This window comes from Poecilia reticulata, chromosome 20 (genome assembly GCF_904066995.2).
Source record: "Poecilia reticulata chromosome 20, P_reticulata-male-v2, whole genome shotgun sequence".
Classification (NCBI taxonomy): Eukaryota; Metazoa; Chordata; class Actinopteri; order Cyprinodontiformes; family Poeciliidae; genus Poecilia; species Poecilia reticulata.
The window spans coordinates 18,847,364-18,868,014 of NC_088849.1; the positions used below are offsets into that span (position 1 = coordinate 18,847,364).

The 20,651-nt window shown below is 41.5% G+C and overlaps 1 protein-coding gene across 1 annotated transcript; it reads right to left on the reverse strand.

Moving 5' to 3' along the window:
• Positions 1-11,716: 11,716 nt before the first annotated feature.
• On the reverse strand, positions 11,717-16,701 carry LOC108165705 (uncharacterized). The gene is made up of 2 exons (XM_081601987.1): positions 16,477-16,701; positions 11,717-14,233 (listed from the first exon to the last, which is right to left on the reverse strand). Exon 2 carries the CDS (start codon positions 13,681-13,683, stop codon positions 11,812-11,814), a length of 1,872 nt encoding a protein of 623 aa, XP_081458113.1. The 5' UTR covers positions 13,684-14,233; positions 16,477-16,701; the 3' UTR covers positions 11,717-11,811.
• Positions 16,702-20,651: the final 3,950 nt, after the last annotated feature.

Here is a 20,651-nt window from a genome sequence, read left to right on the forward strand (position 1 = left end):
GGAGGGCTTCTCATCTTTCAGAAGCCTTTATTCTTGTTTTCCTCATTAGTAATATACTCACCATTCAAAACAGTTGGGCATCAGAGTGGTCTGATTTGAATGTTGGTTCCACATGCAGATCAGTGGTGAGTATGAAAATAGGATTTGTGGAGACATGTCTCATCTAGAATGGGCGCTAGAGATCAGAGAATGCTTTCGAAAAGTTTTGGTCCATGTAAACATTTCTTATGCTTTGGCTCTTTTGTTACATCTATATATTTGAGAATATCAAACACATTTCAACACCAAATAAAAATAGCCCGACTAGGTGAACATTTCCCTACCCAGGCCTGCAGAATCAAAAACTTACTTTACCAGAACCTGCCTTGCAACATGAAGTAGGCATCATCATATGGATGCAAAAGAAAAACACAAACAAAAAGCTTGTTGCTGTTTTATTGTTACAACTTTTCTTATTTAAACGAGGGCATATTTTGGTTTTAGCAAGATATAAATTACATACTGAGTTTTATATCTCCTTAAAGCAAGAAAACAAACCCATTTTTATGAGTTTTGTATCTTGTTATCTTATTATAATGTGACTGAATTTATTATTATAATGTGACTGAATTTATTTCAAAGCAATGGCAGCTTAATGATTCTGTGTGATGTAACTTAATTTCTAAAAGTAAGTATTGGACCACAACAGTAACCAATTGCTTGGCAAGCTAAATACATACTGGAGGAATGTTTTATCATCAGATGAGGCTTAGATTTTTATTTTTTTCTTGCCACAAAGATAGGAAGAAAATTTAAACAACCTGTGGGGGTGAGGTGAAATTCATATGAAATTCAAACTTGCTTCACATTTGTTCTTTTTAAAAAGCTTTATAGCTACATGCAATGTGGATAAAAAATAGACCAAATAAGTTATTAAAAGCCCAAAATGAAAGATATTCAATCTGATGATTCCTCATCAGAACTATGTGTCCCTTGGCACCAGTTTAGATGTGCTGGTTTCATCTAATCTGAACTGTCTTCCATTTTCCATCGTTTGCTCTCATCTACACCAAATTGGATTCAAATCAGAGCTTTCCTTCCAGGTGCCTTACTTAATTCTGGACAGGTTTTGTTACTGAGTGCAATTTACCACAGATTTACATTCCTAAACGGATGTTTGTCAGCTGTTGAGGAAGCAGGGAAATCCACAGAATACCCACAAGGCCACAAGAGGATTGTGCAAACCCAGATGGGAAGATAAGTTAAGATGGGAAGTTACAGTATACATACAGTCGGCACCTCCTCATCAAGGTTTTATATTATTTAAGGTTCCAGTACATGGCCTTCGATAGGAGTTACAGCCCACATCTGTTCTGGACCTCTCCATTTTGGAGCTGCTGGCGCTGGAGCAGGTCAGGAACAAAAGCTCTCCAGCAGACAATCTGTGGGAAGGCTCAACTAAAAGATCCACAAACAATGTTTCTTAAAAAAAAAAAAAAGATAGAGCATTTGAATTTTACAAAACAATTATATGCAAAAGTAAAAATTATACCATTTGTCACACACATTTTGAGGTGTTTTATTTGATTAAATCTCTAAAAATGTCCCTATATTTTAAAATGACAGCTGACCGCCATCCACCTGTGTGGTTCGATTTTCACATTCACATTCACCTATTTGAAGATTTTTTTCATGGAGAAAATCTAAAATATTTGAAAGAATAAAAGCAGAAGTGAGGAAGACTGTAGCTTCTGTAGAAAAGCCAAAACAGTTAGTATGTATGAGTATTGATGCATGTTGAGCTAACAAAATAGGCAGTTATGAGCATTTTTAGAGAGAGTCTCAATTATTAGAGGATTTTAGCTTCTTGTAGGTGGTTGTGGTCCATAACCTCTGCAAATACCAGAGGTCCACAGTATACTTTTGTCTCGGTCCATAAATTCAGCAAAAGCACTTAAAAGTTTGTGGTTAGAAAGTCACAAAATGTGAAAAATGTTCAAGAGACACGGCTATTTTTCCCAGGCATTGCACACCCTCACAACCTATATATTACATTCTGATACAGCATCTTCACTACAACCCCTCCCCCACCCCCAATATGCATTGAAGTGAAGAAAAGAGAAAGTTTGCGTCTGTCACTGAGGACTCTTTAAAACTCCTCCATCACTCCGTCCTGCTGATCCCAGCTGAGACCTGCCTCACGCCACCTGACCAAAAAACAGAAAACAAAAAGCATTTTTCTGCCACTTGAACATTTAACGTGAAAAGGTCAGTATGAGAGTCACGTCATTTTCCTGCATCCCCTCTTATATTTTTTAATGGATTGGGCTTGTTGTTGGTTGGTTTCGGTGCATTTGAATACAAGTCTTTCGTGTTTGCGTCTGCGGCGTCATCTGCAACCAATAAACTATTTTAATCTTGAATTTCAGGAGCGGCCCGCCAACGTTTTCTGAAGTGTTCAGCCTCACTCACGCAGAAGCAGAATCATCTCTTGATGGATTGTTCACTGTTGTTCCTAGAACTAAAGCTCTTAAGCCGTCCTGTATTAAACTGTTGTATTCTCCAAAGAATCCCCCTGCAGTGTGGCTGCCAGAAACCACTACTCTCTGTCTTACATCTCTCTGGCACCGTTGGTAAAATAAGTGTAATGATAGCTGGTGTAAAACCTTTGAAAGCAGAGTTGCACAAATGCGTAAAGTGCATTTGTCTCTAGGGTTATGCTGCTTCACTGGGAAGAAAACATGTTTTCACTGGCTTCACAAGATCTATATTTCACCCCAGAGCAAGATCAGATAAACCCTCTTGTGACTTTTTTTTTTGTTCAAAATAAATACAAATACAAATAAAATTTGATTGACTGATAGATAAAGCGTCAGCTCTAAATCTGCAACCCAACAATTTTAAGGATCATTAAGAAAAAAACACTTCTGTGCTGTGGCTTTAAGTTCTAGTTGGATATTTTTATTACATTACCACTCATTTGTTTCTACTATTTAGCTTCTATTTTATACCCCGTTATACCCCGTTTTTATGTGAAATAAACTTTGACTGGTGACATGCTTGAGCGACCAAATAAAATTGAAAGTAATAAATTCAAGGTTGTGCCTGGAACTGATTGAAATCAGATGTTTTTTTTTATAAGCTGTTTGTATGTTTCAGATGGAGGGATCCATGATAGAATATTAATGGACATATGGCACCTCTTACTGGAGGCTGCTATCAGCAGGGTTAAACTAATGGAGCGATTCAGACAGACACAGAACATTTTTTCCAAATCTGCTGCCAGTTTTTGGACAATGTTTTCATCATGCAGTCATACATGAAGTAATACAAAAAAACAGCGTTCAGTCAGACCACAATACAAAGTTTATTTTCACCCGTGCTTGCTCTGGTGGGAACCTGTGGCTCTGACTGAATTGTTAAACACTCAGAGGCAGTAAAACATCTGTTGGAAGCACATTTGGATGGTTGAAAGAGCACACACATGCATGGGAGAACATGCAAATATGCAAACTCCATGACAAAGGATCACAGGTTGGTATTAAATTCTAGAACCGTCTTGTTGTAATGACACAGTGCAGCCAACGGCTCCACCGTGCAACCCATGGTTAACTGTAAAGAAATTAAAAAAAAAATACAAAAATAAAAAAAAATCTGTATTTGTGCTGCTACAGTGGACCCCTGCTATTCGCATGGTTTATGGATCAAAACTATCCATGAATAGCTGAAATACTAGAGTATTTGAGAGTCTTTCTACAAACACTTAGAGCTGCCTATTTTAATAGTTTAAATAGCACATATACCTTAATATGCTTTACACACAGTGGAAACCGTCTTGGCACTTCTGCAGAAGCTAATAATTGCAGTCTTCCTTATCGTCACACTTGGGGTGCAGCCAATCAGCACCAAGGGAAATGAACGCTGCTCTTTGATTTAACTGCTTTTCACATGGCAGCCAATGGAGTGTAGTTTCTTTAGGATATTTTAGATTAGCTCAATAAAAAATCTACAAGTAGACAAATATTTACATAAATAATTTGCTGCCTCAAAAAACAAAAAGAAAAATGCAAATAGGTGAATCCAGGAATATCGTGAAAGACAGTTAATTTGTTTGTACCACAGTTTGTCTCAGATGGTCACACATCACACAAGTTTTAGTCTCTTTACATGGACTATTTGTTTCAAATTTAGAATTGATTAAAAATAATTTAGTCTTGAGCTCTTAATGGACAGGCCCCCAAATACATCACAGATCTTTTAATTCCTTATTCTTCTGCCTGCCCTCTCTGGTACTCACATCAGAACCTCCTGCACTCTGCAAAGCACTTTGTCAATTTATCTGTGAAAGGTGCTGTATAAATATACACATATATATATTTTAATTGTCAACTAAATGTAAAGTGGCTTTCGAAGGTATTTTTGAACGTTTTCAGCCACAGTCTTCATTTTATCATATTAGCATTTATGTGATCTACCAAGAAAACGTAGTGCATAAATGTTATGAGGAAGGAAAAGAATAGATTCAAATCTTTTACAAGTAAAAATCATAAAACAGCTTCACAGTAATGGCTTCATGCAGTTACTCAGAAACAGCTTCATCTTCCTCTTGTATCATGTCCAACAAAGTTCCTCAGCAATTCAGAGAAATCATTTGTAATAAAGGCAAACAGGATTGTAGCTCAGATGCCTCTCGTCATTCTTAGTGAGATTTAATGCACTGATATACAGTGTAGTAGGTCATAATGTGAGTCATGCACAATATGTCCTCATTGGTGTAATGGCCAGTTTACTACATCATGGCTTATGTCTGTGGACATTACAGAGTCTCATCTGTTCAGTCCTGGAGGCTCGCAGTGGGTCGTGTGTATGCAGGCTTGTTTGTTTGAAGGGAAACCTTGCGATGTCAAAAGTCATTAAGAAGAACTCGTTTCTGCTGATTCAAACTGTAACAAACGTATTTCTTCTTCCATTTTCTTCTGTAATTAATTTCGTCACATGAAGACTCAGCAATTTGTATGTGTCTTTTCATGCTAATTGATTCACTAAACAGCCTCTCAGAAACTGTATAACTTATGAATGTATTTGTCTTTTTAATGGATTTGCGGAAAGCTTAGGTTTAACTTCAGGGCATCTGAATTTTTATTACAACACTCAGTTTTAGAGCTCAAAATCGGCCTCCACAGAGTCATTGCTTCATTTGCCATCCGTGCTGCAGATGGCTTTATAGTTTTATTCATCAACAAATTTAAATTCTGTATTTTTTATTTTTACTTTGATTTGAGTCTCAGGAAATATGAGGAAAAACAACCTGTCTGTTCAGTTGATCTTGTTTGGATGTTCTAAAACAGTGTTGCTGCATTTCCAGTGTTTCTAGTAGAAAAGATGAGAATGGGAAATGCTCAGTACATGCTGGGATAGGCTGCTGCACTGAATGGAAATAAGTTGGTGATGGGAATAAAGCAGCAGAACTAAAACTATAGGAAGTTGAATGAAAACGGTGTCGGTCAGGCGGTTGCATCCGTGAACTCAATCCTCCACCACAGAACAGGTCGGCTGCCTGCTGGAAGCTTCATAAGCGCTTCTCTGGCCTGCGTTTGGGACTCTGCTGGCTCTCTGTTCTGGTCCTGGAGTGGACGGATCAGTCTTTTTTTTTTCATGTTTTTTTCCCTCCTGGAAGCAAATCTTTTCTTCCAGCCAGACTTATCATACAACAGTTGGAGCTTAAGCTCCTTTAATACAGGCAGGGCTTGTTGGGTAACAGGAGAGAGAAAAAAAATGAAAGTTAGAATTTAATCTACATTCATATTGGTCTAACTAAAATATGCTGTGCTGACGTCTAGCCAAATTTGACACAGCTTGTTTGAACATTCGTTGGTTAATTTATAAAACGTTCTTCAGGTGACAGAAAACCAGTTTTGTAATTATCTTTATGTGCCTCTGAAGCTTCAGGTCTGAATCCATCACTACACCCAGATTTGGGGCCTGATCAGTAGTGTCTAGCTGTAGTAACTGGAGCTGTGTGCTGACTTTTGAATTTACTGTTTAGATCCAAAGATAATAACTTTAGTTTTGTTTCTGTAAGTACATCCATGCACTGATTTGTTCTAAATATCTTTTCAGTGCTTGGATGGGTTTATAATAATCTGGTGACACTGTAACGTACAACTGTGTATCATCTGCATAGTTACGATAACTAATGTTTTTGCTAGTTATAATCTGAGCATGTAGCATATATGTGCGATGGTCTGACTCAAAATACTTGTTTTCAAAACATTGACTGCATCCCAAAATACAGGTTCTGCCAAAAATCTCAAGTTTTTTTTTTTAAAATCTCAAATATAGAATTTCAGACATTGTATTAATGCTTATATACTTTTATTCCCATTGATTTCTTTCTCTGAACCAGTGATGGACTCTATGCTTCATATGGCGACACAGGAAGCACAGGGTCGAGAAAGGGCAGCTAACATCTCTGCAGACCCGCACATCCTGGACACAAGCCAATATATATATATAAAAATTCCCTTCTCACCCTCCGCGGGTGGAGGAGGGTGAGTAGGTATCCGAATGACATCCCAATGTCATTCGTATATATATATATATATATATATATATATATATATATATATATATATATATATATATATATATATATATATATATATATATTTAGAATATATGTGACAGATATGTATTTATCATTACTTTTATTTTGTATTATTACTATTCTTCTTCTTCTTATTATTATTATTATTATTAGCAGTAGTATTATTACTATTAGTTTCCCGCAAAAACGTGAAGAAAGTGTGACAACTTTGCCGAAACATGTTGTTTGAGCTTTCATGGTGTCCGTAGATCCTCAGACAAGCGCGCCGAACAAGCGCATGCTTGCCTCGCGCGTGCTTTTTCAGTGCTCATCACAAGCACGCGCGTATTTTGCCGCGTGGGCGGGGCGGAGCGGCTAGAAGAAGACGCCGGTGTTCTGTCTGATTGTCATACACTTTGTTGTTAGCGACTATGTAACATCTTTATTAATACCAATGACATCAGACGTGTTATCCAACCCAAAAATATCAATGAACTGGGGAACGTGAATTTAAACGGGGCTTGTTTTGTAGTTTACTGCAGCAGCATTAAATTTGATTTATTTACTTACTTTTTATTGGGTCTTGTTTTTTCTTCTCGCGTATGACGAGCTGACGGCTCCTCTCGATATCGCAGACCTCCTGCAGAATGCGCATGCGTGCGCATGCGCACTTACTACATGTATGTTATTCTGACATGTATGGCTATCTGACAGAACACCGGGGGAACCGTATCTGATGGGGAAACGCGGATTGACGTAACACCGGCTAGCCTTACCGCGGTCTTACCCGGGGCCGGAGCGGGAGCTAAAGTCCTATAAAGTTCGTTCTCCAATGCTGGATGATCAGCTGATAAACCCACCAAGGTCGGTAACATTTTTTGGAGAAAGCCCACAAGCGAAGTGCCGCTCTCTACTTTCTCTGGTAAGTTAATGATTTTTAAATTATTACGCCGACCGCGGTTCTCCAAGTCATGTCATCCATTTTTAGCTGCAGATGTTCCACCAGCTTCTCCATGGCGGCTATGCTTGTCCCGTGGGCACCGAGACCGTCCTCTGTCCCGGAGATTCTCCCCTCGGCCTCCTCCATGCGTTTTTCCAAGTCCGCCGCTCTATAGGGAGCTCTCCACCGCCAACAGAGGCTTTTAAATCGCCCAGTGCGACATCAATAGTATCGAGTCGAGTGCCGATTGATGCATCCATATCTTTGATCCGGGAACCCATTGACTTTAACTCAGAAAAAATCAGCTTCATAGTAGTTTGGTTGGTTAGCTCTGATGCGCTAGCATTAGCTTCGGCCTGACTGGGATCCGTCAGAACGATTTTCTTCTTGGTGGAAGAACCCGCCGGGGAAAAAAAAAGGGAAATCTTTTTCACGATGTGATCTAGGCATCACCGAAGTGTTTCAAAGTCGACAAAGACGTATTTAACTGGAGGAAGTTATGAAAACATTTTAAGTCTGGAGCGGAAAACAGCCTCAAGCCTCCATCTGGGGAGAGAGGTCAGTTTCTATTAGATATTTAGAACAGTCTCACTTTCAACTTATACTTAAAGTGCACATGTTAAACTACACACTAGTTTTTAAATTGAGTTAATAGACCAAGTAAAACTGGAGTTAGGCTTAAATATGTAAACCATATTTTTCTGAATGTCAGAGAAATGCTAAACGGGCTTTTCTGGGAATGTAACAGGAAATGAGCTTCCAAACAAAATGGAACGCAACATTAGATTCCTTTGTTATTGGAAATCTCACATCTACAACAAATAATTATGGTCTGTATTTTGTTGCTAAGAAACAAATGTGACGAGCAGGTGGAGATCTTTTTAAAAGTGACAAGATGCACCCGTACACAGACTTATCGGTGCACAATATTTTATTAAACAATTCTTTAAAACATCTCTTCTTTTTAAAAACGAGGCTTCAGGCCTACTCGGTCCCTGGAACAAAAGGAACACAAAAGGAAAAAGGACAGAGAAGATCAATTATTCCAAACATGCAAAAGAAATTGGTAAAACAAAAAGAAACCATGCAATGCAAAAGAAAATAATAAATCAAGCAAAAAGAAAACAAATTAGTACTGCAATAAAAACAAAACGGTAAAAGAAAATGCTTCACACAGTGGAACAAATCGTTGTCATCCGCTTCCAAATGCCCTTCGATGGGGCCAGAGGAGTAACGCCCTGCCCACACAGCTTGCCCAATCCGCAACAGGTTTAGTTGAGAGCTGCCCAAACAAACAACGGCAAGGCAAGACAGCAGAGCGTCCAAAGCGCCGCAGCTCCAAACACAATCAGGTGCCTGAAACAGAAAAACCCATTAATGGTGGATCCAGATAAAAGAAATCAAAAGCTAAATAGCAGGTAGCCTACCCAGGGGTGGAAACACAGCCTAACCCGGGAGGGAGCGGGTCAGCAGGTGAGGACCAGATGGAAGCCGCACGCCACAGCAACCCCCAGCTGCAGCTGGCAACGCCATCAGAGCAACACTGCAGAAACGCACGATAGGTGTAGCACCCAAAAACCAACCATGATCCCAGCCATGGATAGCAAAACTGCCACTTACGATCGCAGACGAGTCGACCAAACCCACAAGCCGACATGTAGCCGCCGACTGTAGTAACAGTGGGAGAAACAAAGACGCACGCACCCTGCAGCGGCCGCCCATCTATAAAGGCATTTGCCCCGCCCACCAATCAACGGTGTCCGGTGCACAGAGTGGGGGAGGGTGGAACACCATCCCATCACACAAAGTAAAGTTGTTCAAGTTACGTTGAAAGAAAACCAGATCAGCGTAGCAGCAAAAGCAGTGAGATTGCAAAATTGGGAATTCAATCAATCGGCTTCAAACTCAGTCAGATCGTTCATAAGGCATGGCCGATTCAAAGTTATCAAATTGGTGAGTTTTTGTGCATGCTGAAGGGGTCGTACCAGGGGTCAAAGTTCATCGACGCGCCATGAAACACGAAACTGTTATAACTCATTCACAAAAACTCACAGAGGCACCAAACTTTCAATGATTGATCATCATCCGGTCCCCTACAATAATCTATGGTCAAATGATGACATCACTTTGCATTTGGTATCCAAATGCAAAGTTTGGATACCAGAGCGATCGGTGGCATCCCCTTGGTGATTTGTTTTTCAGCTTAGTGGTTTCTGTTCTGTAAAGGATTATGTGAAGAATAAACGCGCAGCAGGCAGCTCTGCTTTGAGCCGGAAGACGAAAAGGAGTCTGCGGGTTTCATTTTTCGCATTTGCGGCTCATTCAGTGAATGTTTTGTGACCAGGAAATGCTTGAATGCAGTATGACATCCATTTTATTCAATTTCCTCAAATGTACCACATTTCTAAAACACCCAATGAAAATGTGTTGTCGGTATGTTGTTGGGGAGAGAGGAGACTTGTGGTGCGAGATGCTCTGGAGAGTTTTGGAGACGGGAAGAAACCGGAGCAGTGACGCTTTGGATGAGTTTTTTAGACGATAAGTGTGTTAGTTGGAATTTGTGAGTGTGTGTGCAGTGTTTGTAGCAGTTTTGTTGGTCTGTGTGTCAAAATAAGCCATCGCTACATGGCTGCAGAGCCAGCTCTGATGCACGGAAGAGGAGCAGACAGCCCTCGCCCCTGTATGGGAATGTACATACAGGTGTGTGTGGGTGTGTGTACAGAACACACACCCACACACAACAGGCTTCTAGTAGCTTTGATGTACCAGTGATGTCACACATGCTCTATGACATCACTAATGACTCCCTTTAATGCCAACTCATTTGCTGTACATGTCAGAAGAAGAACACTGCAGACGAGATGGACAGGACACGGGAGCAAGAAAACCAGGAGCTAAAACAGACCGTCGAAGCCCTCCGCCGTAAAGTCGAGAGCTTAAACTCTCGTCCTTGCAGGCCTAGTCGCCTGCAAGAACAATATAACCTCCTGGAAAGCAAGTACAGCGCTATCCAGGAGCAGCTGGTGTCACTTTCTTCACAGCTGGACCAGAGAGAGCGAAACTGTCAGGATCACCGGACGGAGTTAGAAACCTCAGAGGAGAAGATAGACCATCAGGCTAGAGAGATGGACGATCTTTGGGGAGAGCTTGACAATCTGCGCGGCCTGCAGCAGACCAATCAAAGAAGAATTAAGATCCTGATGAAGCAGAAAGCAGAGGCGATGGACGAAGTTGTTCTGCTTCGACAAGGGCAGGCAGAAGAGAAGAAGCAGAAGCCAGCATCCGTTGTGAGAGAAGTCGCTACACGGACAGGCACAGTTTTAAAGACCATGTACCAGTCGGGAACTTTGAGATATTTTGTCCCGTTTTGGATATTCTAGTTCCACTGGGTTGGTCTTTAAAACTGGTGCTTGCTCTACGAAGGGGTACTCAAAAGTTTCCAGAATGACGCTGCTGCACGCGCAGTTTTTGTAGTACACGATTCTGCCGCTAGTTATTTGTTCAACCACGCCTTCTCAATCAGTGTGCCAAGCAGTGTTGATGTGGAAGGTTTCGTCTGCCTGCAGTGAGTTTTCTTGGAAGAGCTGTTTTGTCCAGCCGTCGTTTTTCTTCATGGAGAAGTTTTATGAGCAGCGCGCGGCTGAAGTTTTGCTTCCTGCTCGGGGAAAAAAGCATCGGAAACCGTTCAAATGTTGAAGACTGCTTACAAGGATGACGCTTTGTGTCAAGCTCAAGTTTACTCGTGGTTCACCCGCTTTAAAAATGGTGAAATGTCAATTGATCAACTGCTTTTTTCCGGCTTCACAGCGCAGCTGTGAAGTTTTGCTTCATGCTCCGGAAAAAAAAGCAGTTGATGTTCAATTGACATTTCACCATTTTTCAAGCGGGTGAACCACGAGTAAACTTGAGCTTGACATATAGCGTCATCCTTGTAAAAGGTCTTCAACATTTGAACGGTTTCCGATGCTTTTTTCCCTGAGCAGGATACAAAACTTCAGCCACCCGTTGCTCATAAAACTTCTCCATGAAGAAAAACGACGGCTTGTCAAAACAGCTCTTCCAAGAAAGTTCACTGCAGGTACACGAAACCTTCCACACCAACACTGCTTGGCACACTGCTTGCGAAGGCGTGGTTAAACAAATAACTAGCGGCAGCACCTTCATTCTGGAAACTTTTGGGTACCCCCTTGTAAATGCTGGCTTCTCGAGTCGCTGCTGGCTTCTCGAATCGCTGCAGTCTGCCTGACTCACTGGTGGCCGTCCTCGACTCGCTGCTGGCTTCCCGAATTGCTGCAGGCTGCCTGACTCACTGGTGGCCGTCCTTGACTCGCTGGTGGCCGTCCTTGATTCGCTGGTGGCCGTCCTCGATTCGCCGGTGGCTCTCCTCGACTCGCCGGTGGCTTTCCTCGACTCGCCGGTGGCCGTCCTCAACTCGCCGGTGGCCCTCCTCGACTCGCCGGTGGCCCTCCTCGACTCGCCGGTGGCCCTCCTCGACTCGCCGCTGGACCTCCTCGACTCGCCGGTGGCCCTCCTCGACTCGCCGGTGGCCCTCCTCGACTCGCCGGTGGCCCTCCTCGACTCGCCGGTGGCTCTCCTCGACTCGCCGGTGGCCGTCCTCAACTCGCCGGTGGCCCTCCTCGACTCGCCGGTGGCTCTCCTCAACTCGCCGGTGGCCGTCCTCGACTGGCCGGTGGCCGTCCTCGACTCGCCGGTGGCCCTCCTCGATTCGCCGGTGGCCCTCCTCGACTCGCCGGTGGCCCTCCTCGACTCGCCGGTGGCTCTCCTCGACTCGCCGGTGGCTCTCCTCGACTCGCCGGTGGCCGTCCTCGACTCGCCGGTGGCCGTCCTTGACTCGCTGGTGGCTCTCCTCGACTCGCTGGTGGCCGTCCTCGATTCTCTGGTGGCTCTCCTTGACTCTCTGGTGGCTTTCCTCGACTCGCCGGTGGCCCTCCTCGACTCGCCGCTGGACCTCCTCGACTCGCCGCTGGACCTCCTCGACTCGCCGGTGGCCCTCCTCGACTCGCCGGTGGCCCTCCTCGACTCGCCGGTGGCCCTCCTCGACTCGCCGGTGGCCCTCCTCGACTCGCCGGTGGCTCTCCTCGACTCGCCGGTGGCCGTCCTCGACTCGCCGGTGGCCCTCCTCGACTCGCCGGTGGCCCTCCTCGACTCGCCGGTGGCTCTCCTCGACTCGCCGGTGGCCGTCCTCGACTCGCCGGTGGCCGTCCTCGACTCGCCGGTGGCCCTCCTCGACTCGCTGGTGGCCCTCCTCGACTCGCTGGTGGCTCTCCTCGACTCGCTGGTGGCCGTCCTCGACTCGCTGGTGGCCGTCCTCGACTCGCTGGTGGCTCTCCTCGACTCGCTGGTGGCCGTCCTCGACTCGCTGGTGGCCGTCCTCGACTCGCTGGTGGCCGTCCTCGACTCGCTGGTGGCCGTCCTCGACTCGCTGGTGGCCGTCCTCGACTCGCTGGTGGCCGTCCTCGACTCGCTGGTGGCTCTCCTCGACTCGCTGGTGGCCGTCCTCGACTCGCTGGTGGCCCTCCTCGACTCGCTGGTGGCCCTCCTCGACTCGCTGGTGGCCGTCATCGACTCGCTGGTGGCCGTCCTCGACTCGCTGGTGGCTCTCCTCGACTCGCTGGTGGCCGTCCTCGACTCGCTGGTGGCCGTCCTCGACTCGCTGGTGGCTCTCCTCGACTCGCTGGTGGCCGTCCTCGACTCGCTGGTGGCCCTCCTCGACTCGACTCGCTGGTGGCCGTCCTCGACTCGCTGGTGGCCGTCCTCGACTCGCTGGTGGCCGTCCTCGACTCGCTGGTGGCTCTCCTCGACTCGCTGGTGGCCGTCCTCGACTCGCTGGTGGCCGTCCTCGACTCGCTGGTGGCTCTCCTCGACTCGCTGGTGGCCGTCCTCGACTCGCTGGTGGCCCTCCTCGACTCGACTCGCTGGTGGCCGTCCTCGACTCGCTGGTGGCCGTCCTCGACTCGCTGGTGGCCGTCCTCGACTCGCCGGTGGCCCTCCTCGACATGCCGGTGGCCCTCCTCGACTCGCCGGTGGCCCTCCTCGACTCGCCGGTGGCTCTCCTCGACTCGCCGGTGGCCCTCCTCGACTCGCCGGTGGCCGTCCTCGACTGGCCGGTGGCCGTCCTCGACTCGCTGGTGGCTCTCCTCGACTCGCTGGTGGCCATCCTTGACTCGCTGGTGGCTCTCCTCGACTCGCTGGTTGCTCTCCTCGATTCTCTGGTGGCTCTCCCCGACTCTCTGGTGGTTTTCGACTCTGGTGGCTGTCCTCGACTCTGGTGGTTTTCGACTCTCTGGTGGCTCTCCTCGATTCTCTGGTGGCTCTCCTCTCCTCGCTGGTGGTTTTCGACTCTCTGGTGGCTCTCCTCGACTCTCTGGTGTCTGTCCTCAACTCTGGTGGCTCTTCTCGACTCTGTGGTGGCTCTTCTCGACTCTCTGGTGGCTCTTTTCGACTCTCTGGTGGTTTTCGAACTTGGTGGCTCTTTTCGACTCTCTAGTGGTTTTCGAATTTGGTGGCTCTTTTCGACTCTGGTGGCTCTTTTCGACTCTGGTGGCTCCTCTTGACTCTCTGGTGGCTCTCCTCGACTCTCTGGTGGCTCTTCTCGACACTCTGGTGGTTTTTCTCGACTCTCTTGTGGCTCTTTTCGACTCTCTGGTGGCTCTTCTCAACTTTCTGGTGGCTCTTCTCAACTCTGGTGGTTTTCGACTCTGGTGGTTCTATATGGAGGACCAAAACTGGCATAAATATAAATATATCAATAAAATAATAAATATATATCCAACATAATGATAAATAAAAGAATCAATATAAAAATAAAAGTAGACATATATAAATAAAAGAATAAAATAATATATATATGCAACATAATAATAAATAAAAGAATCAATATATTGATTCTTTTATTTATTATGTTGCATATATGGGTCATTCTTTTTTTGCGGCAACATTTCGGCTTCCAAAATGTTGAAAAAAAAAGTATTAATGTTTTCATTTTTAAATATTTTGTTAGAACATTGACGTGTTTAATAATATGAAATTAATAATGGGCAAGCTCAGGATTAGATAAATTAATAATTACATGTGTTTTTTTTCACCAATGTCTTTGAATGTGTTCCACCCTGTTAGGGACATTTACGTATAGATCACAAATAGTTAAACATGTATACTTTGAAAAATATTGACTTTTTCTTAAAAAGAGTGTGTCCCTTTTACTATATAATATGTTTTATTTGTGAAATTGTAACAGATTCTGTAGTTACAAATCATTAATGTCTTTATTGTAAAAAAAAAGTTTTTTTTTACTCATTATTACTGACAGTATATAAAATATTGGTCATTTAAAAAACTTATGCCTATATGTGCATTTATTGGTCTTCAATTCCCAACACGGGAGAGAAAAATTTACATTACTTAATGTTTCTGTAATAATATTTAATAAAAACATATTTTCAAACAGGGTGGAATGGAACATCACAGGGTGAAATGTTGTATAACAGGGTGGAAAATCAATGTATCTGATTCTATGATAGGATGATTTTCATCACTCTCCTGCATTTTTCCCATATGGAAAACCTGGAACTCTTGCATTAAAGTATTGTGACAACTGATTAAAATTAACTTCCCTCCTAATTTGTCTTAAAAAATAAATATTGAAGAAACTAAACATGACGTTTAATGTGTCTACATGTGACATAGAACAAAGTGAGAAAATAAATCAAAGTAATAAAGGGGGCATGTACTATAAGATTTTTTTTTATTAAAACAGAGGTCAATGGATTTTTTTCATTTATATAAAAATTATTGAAAACATTCGCACAAAAGCATGGAAATGTGTCGCAAAAACATGTAACATACTAATGATAACAAACACAAGATTACAACACTTGAACATCAAACAAGAACAAGGACCACTATCAACATTACCAAAAACAAACCATCCTGTGATGAAAGGGCTCATCAAGACCCCATACATTTTTCAATTAACCTCCATGTAGCAGGATTAAGCTGGTAATATCTGTTATTGGAGGCTTTTGGCTCCTCTGTTAGGCAGAGTACCTGGTTGCAATCATACCAACTGATGTCTTTTCTTGGTCTTGGCCAGTAGTACTTATTACTGCCTTTTTTATGTAAACATTTCGCTTGAATCTTCACATCCTCCACCTTTATGATGATGTAGTAGTCATGGTCATATTCAACTACACACCATCGACCAACCTGGTTACCCGTGATCATTTCTGGCTGCTGTGTTGTTGTGGCTCCATTGTTGTACGGTTCCTCATCAGGCTGTAGGATTGCCTCTTTCAAGTGAAAACATGGGCAGAGTATTTGTCCTTGCTCTCGTTGACAGAAATGTGCTGTGGTCAGCACATTCAACTTTGTACAGAACAAAGTATTCAATGAGAATATTTCATTCATTCAGATCTAGGATGTGTTATTTGAGTGTTCCCTTTATTTTTTTGAGCAGTGTGTATATATATATATATATATATATATATATATATCGCTATATGAATATCTACAGATATAAAGCCGTTTCAGCAATATTAGTATATTATTAGTTATATTAGTATATGTTTATGTGTCGATATATATATATTGATAGATATAGATTGATAGGAATAGATATTATAATTAAGATGATTACTTTTCACCATAATTTCCACCCTGTTAGGTTTAACAGGGTGGAATACAGACCTAACATAACAGGATGGAACATTACAGGGTGGAATTTTTTAGCTAATCTAGCTGTAGCTTTTTAACTGTTCAACATTTAGCCATCTAACCTACAACAAAATAACAAACCTTGAATGACTAAATAAAATATCTTGTTTTTAAAATTCTATCAAATAAACATTTCCCACAATCTATCATAACAGGGTGGAACTTTAAGGTTTACTCATACAGATTTAATATATTTAAGATGAAAAAAAGTAAGGAGAGAGTAACAGTTGAAGCTTACCTTGTTTTCGACAGTTGAAATCAGTCCAAAATCCAACTGATGTCACTTCCAGTAAATGATTTTTATTGAGTTTTAGTCTTTTTAAGGCAACAAGGAAACATCCTAACAGGGTGGAAAGTGAATACTGGGACACACATGATATGAAGAAAATATAAAATAATAAAATTGTTTCAACAGATTCAATTGTATATTAAAATAAGGTTCAGTCCAGTTAATCAACTTATTGAGGAAAATCAAATATATATATATATATATATATATATATATATATATATATATATATATATATATACACTGCTCAAAAAATAAAGGGAACACTTAAACAACACAATATAACTCCAAGTAAATCAAACTTCTGTGAAATCAAACTGTCCACTTAGGAAGCAACACTGATTGACAACGGGGACCCTCGTCGGGTCAATCAGTGTTGCTTCCTAAGTGGACAGTTTGATTTCACAGAAGTTTGATTTACTTGGAGTTATATTGTGTTGTTTATTTTTTTGAGCAGTACATATATATTATAGTTGAGACTTCTTGAGAAAGTCTGTTACACTGCACCATGGACAACATGAAATTGTGCAAGTGTGTCACAAAAAAGGTCTGTAAAGTACAAAATAATATTTAAAATGTATTAAATTTATATTTTAATGATGGCAAACATCTAAATGTAGATATTTTTTACATTTCAGAAAAAATCATGGTAAGCAAAATATGGGGACATGGAATGTTGCCGCAAAAAAAAGAATGACCCTTATATATATATATATATATATATATATATTTTATTTTTTATTTCTACTTTTATTTTTTATTTCTACTTTTATTTTTACATATATTTATTTTATTGATATATTTATAAGAATAAATATATATTTTGATAAGAAATAAAAGCATAAATATATACTTTTGCTTTGATTTTTTTGCTTCTCCCTTTTCTGCTTTCTGTATTTCTGCTCGCTGTTTTCCCGTTTGCTGTATTTATTTCTGTATTATTTGCCGTTTGTTTGCTCGCTGTATTTCTGCTGCATCGTTTATGTTAATGAGGTGGGCTGCCTTCTATGTCCAGCTCTCTATTGGTCAATAAACAGGAAAGAGAACGATCCGTGTGCAGATCGATTGTGAATGCCTACCTACTTGGCGCTTTCGGTCTCAGTTCAACAGTCCTCGGGAAACCTGACTGAAAAATTCACGAATACTCATTATCTTAAGGTACAATAAAAGATAAGGTTAATAACAGCATTTAAATATTAGATAGTTGTTATTACTCATTGTCAATTCACCATTCTCTCACTCTGTATAAAATAAATAGACTCCGATCGGAGAGTAAACCAGCTAGCAGCAGCTTTAGCCACAGTTAATAAAAATATAGACCGCTCTGTCAGTACTGTAACGTTTAGAGATTCACTTTAACCCACTTTAGCATAAATTCATCATTTGTGTTTTAAGGGATGAAAGTTATCGATTGAGTTAATCTAAAGTTGATTGATTGATTGATTGATAGGCCCGTCATAATAAATCAGTTCATTGTATAATAAATTAAACCCAATATTTTCAGTTTGCATGATTTATCGTTTTTCCAAAAACTGGATAATTCTTCAGTTAGACGTTTAGGACAATTTTGTTTCCAGAGATTTCATAATTCATTTTATTCGCTTTATGTATACCATTTAAAATGTTTTCCACTTCCAGCGTTTAAAGTTTATTGATCTTTGAGAATGTTCTTGTATTATGCCAACACCATTATATTAATTAAAAATGGTTTCAAAACAACAATGTCGTCGTTAATCGCAGTACCTTTTATCATGAAGGGCTAATTATTTCATAAAACAATGAATTTAACAAAATAAATTACCATTTTGTCTCATCTGTTAAAATACAGGCTAAATGAACAGAAATGTATTTATTTTTCTCATGATTAACACTCATAGGTCCATGGACGCATATTCCCGTCGTTTTTACAGCAAGACTCCGCCTCCCCCAGTCTCACTTTCTTTATTTTTTTATTGATTTTTATAACTTTGTATAAAACATCAACAGAAGTAAACAAAAACAACCCACCCTAAATCAACAAGGAGCACTGCAGTATCCGCATAAAAACATACATGTAGCCTACATACACAAAGTACAGATAGACATTCCCGGGCCTGGTTCCAAGTAGTCAAACTGTTGGACAGCCAAGTGAGTAATACATAAGATTGGGATTCCAGATCCAACCATAAAGAGTTCACTCTATTCATAAACCAATTTGATATGATTTTAAGTTGTGCTGACCAATAATAAAGCTGCAGGGATGGTAACGATAGACCTCCAAGATGTTTTGGTTTAGTTAATATAGAAAACTTGACTCTTGGCTGTTTATTGTCCCAGATAAAGCAAGATAAATAAGAATTTAGTGATTTGAAGTGTGCAGAGGATAAGTAGCAGGAAAGATTTTGATATGAATAGTTGAGTCACGGAAGGATGTTCATTTTTATAGTGTTAATTCTCCCTAAGAAAGAGGTTGGTAGGGAAGCCCATTTTATTAAATAATTTTTTATCTTCTGAATTAAAGGTGAATAATTAGTTTTGAAAAGATCATTGAGATCAAGTGTAACAAAAATACCCAGATATTTGAAGCCTCTCATAGACATTTGAAAGGGAGATTGCATCAACCTTTCTGGGGGGATGCTGAAAGGGGTGGCGACAGACTTTCCTATGTTGATTTTGTATCCTGACAAAGCACTGAATGTAGCCATAGACTCCAGGATGGCTGGAATTGATTTCTCAGCATTGCACATATACAAAAGCACATCATCATAATGAAATCACATGGTTTCTACTCCCTATATTAATTGCAGATACATCTGGATTAGTCCTGGTGATCTCGGCCAGAGGTTCAATAAACAATGTAAACAATAAGGGTGAAAGGGGGCACCCCTGCCTACAACCGCTATGATTCTTGAAGGGCTCAGAAATCAAACCATTTGTGTTAATTGAGGCTGTTGGGTCTGAGTAAAAACTTTTAATCAGGTTGATAAAATTTGGGCCCAGACCAAATTTATATAACACCTGAAAAAAAAAAAAAACGGCCATTCGACATGGTCGAAAGCCTTCTCGGCATTGAGGGAAACAATTACTGCTTCTACCTTCTTTTAAAAGCCAACTAATGGAGGAGTGTCTCCATGAGGGGGGGTTGCCATTTCTCAAAATGTCATCAACTGCGGGCATGAATATTGGTTGAATCTCAGGCCAAAATGACTTGAAAAATTCCAACGGAAACCCGTTGGGTCCAGGACATTTTCTGTTTGGCATAGATTTAATTGCAGCCCAAACTTCCTCCGGAGTGATAGCAGCATCTAAGAAGGCACGATCCTCTCCCGTGACAGAAGGTAGAGATGCACTGCTCAAATAAGAGGCGACATCTTCTGGGTCAGCCACGTCCGTGTTGTATAGGTTGAATAGAGATATATAAAAATCCCGGAAAGTGCTGTTAATAATTATTGGGTTGTATGTAATGTCCTTGTTCTGCATTCTTATATTAATTAAGTGACTACTATCTTGATTTTTCAATAAATGGGAAAGCATGCGACTGGACTTATTAGTATTTCTGTTTTGTATAATGTAGTGTTTTCTGAACTTGACAAGTGTAGTCTATATTAAGCTCAGACTTAACAGCCATTCGTCCCTTTAAATTGGACAATGTTGGTGACTGTTTGTGTATTTGCTCCAGTCGGATCAACTCCCTTTCAAGGCCGGTTCTCCTCTCTACTAGAGCCGCTTTTTGGTGAGAACTATCAGATGACCGCGCAAAGTGGCTTTTGCTGCATCCCAGATTATAGCAGAAGATACAGGAGAGTTTTTGTTGTCGAGCCAGAACTGCAATAGGTTACTCCGGACAAAGTTGCAAAAGGATTTATTATCTAAAAAGGTTGTATTGAATTTCCAGGTGAAAGTTCTAGGGATACGAAATAATGGATCAACATCTAAAACTACTCATGCATGGTCCGACAAACATATGGGGTCTATGTTACAGCTTCGAACAGAATGTAAAAGCAACCTCAGGATAAAAAAACTATCCAATCTGGAATAAATATGGGGATGTGAATAAAATGTATAGTCCCTTGCTTTAGGATTTTAATGTTGCCAAATATCTATCAAACCATTAGGACAGCTGAAGCTTTAGGGTTCGGCAGTTT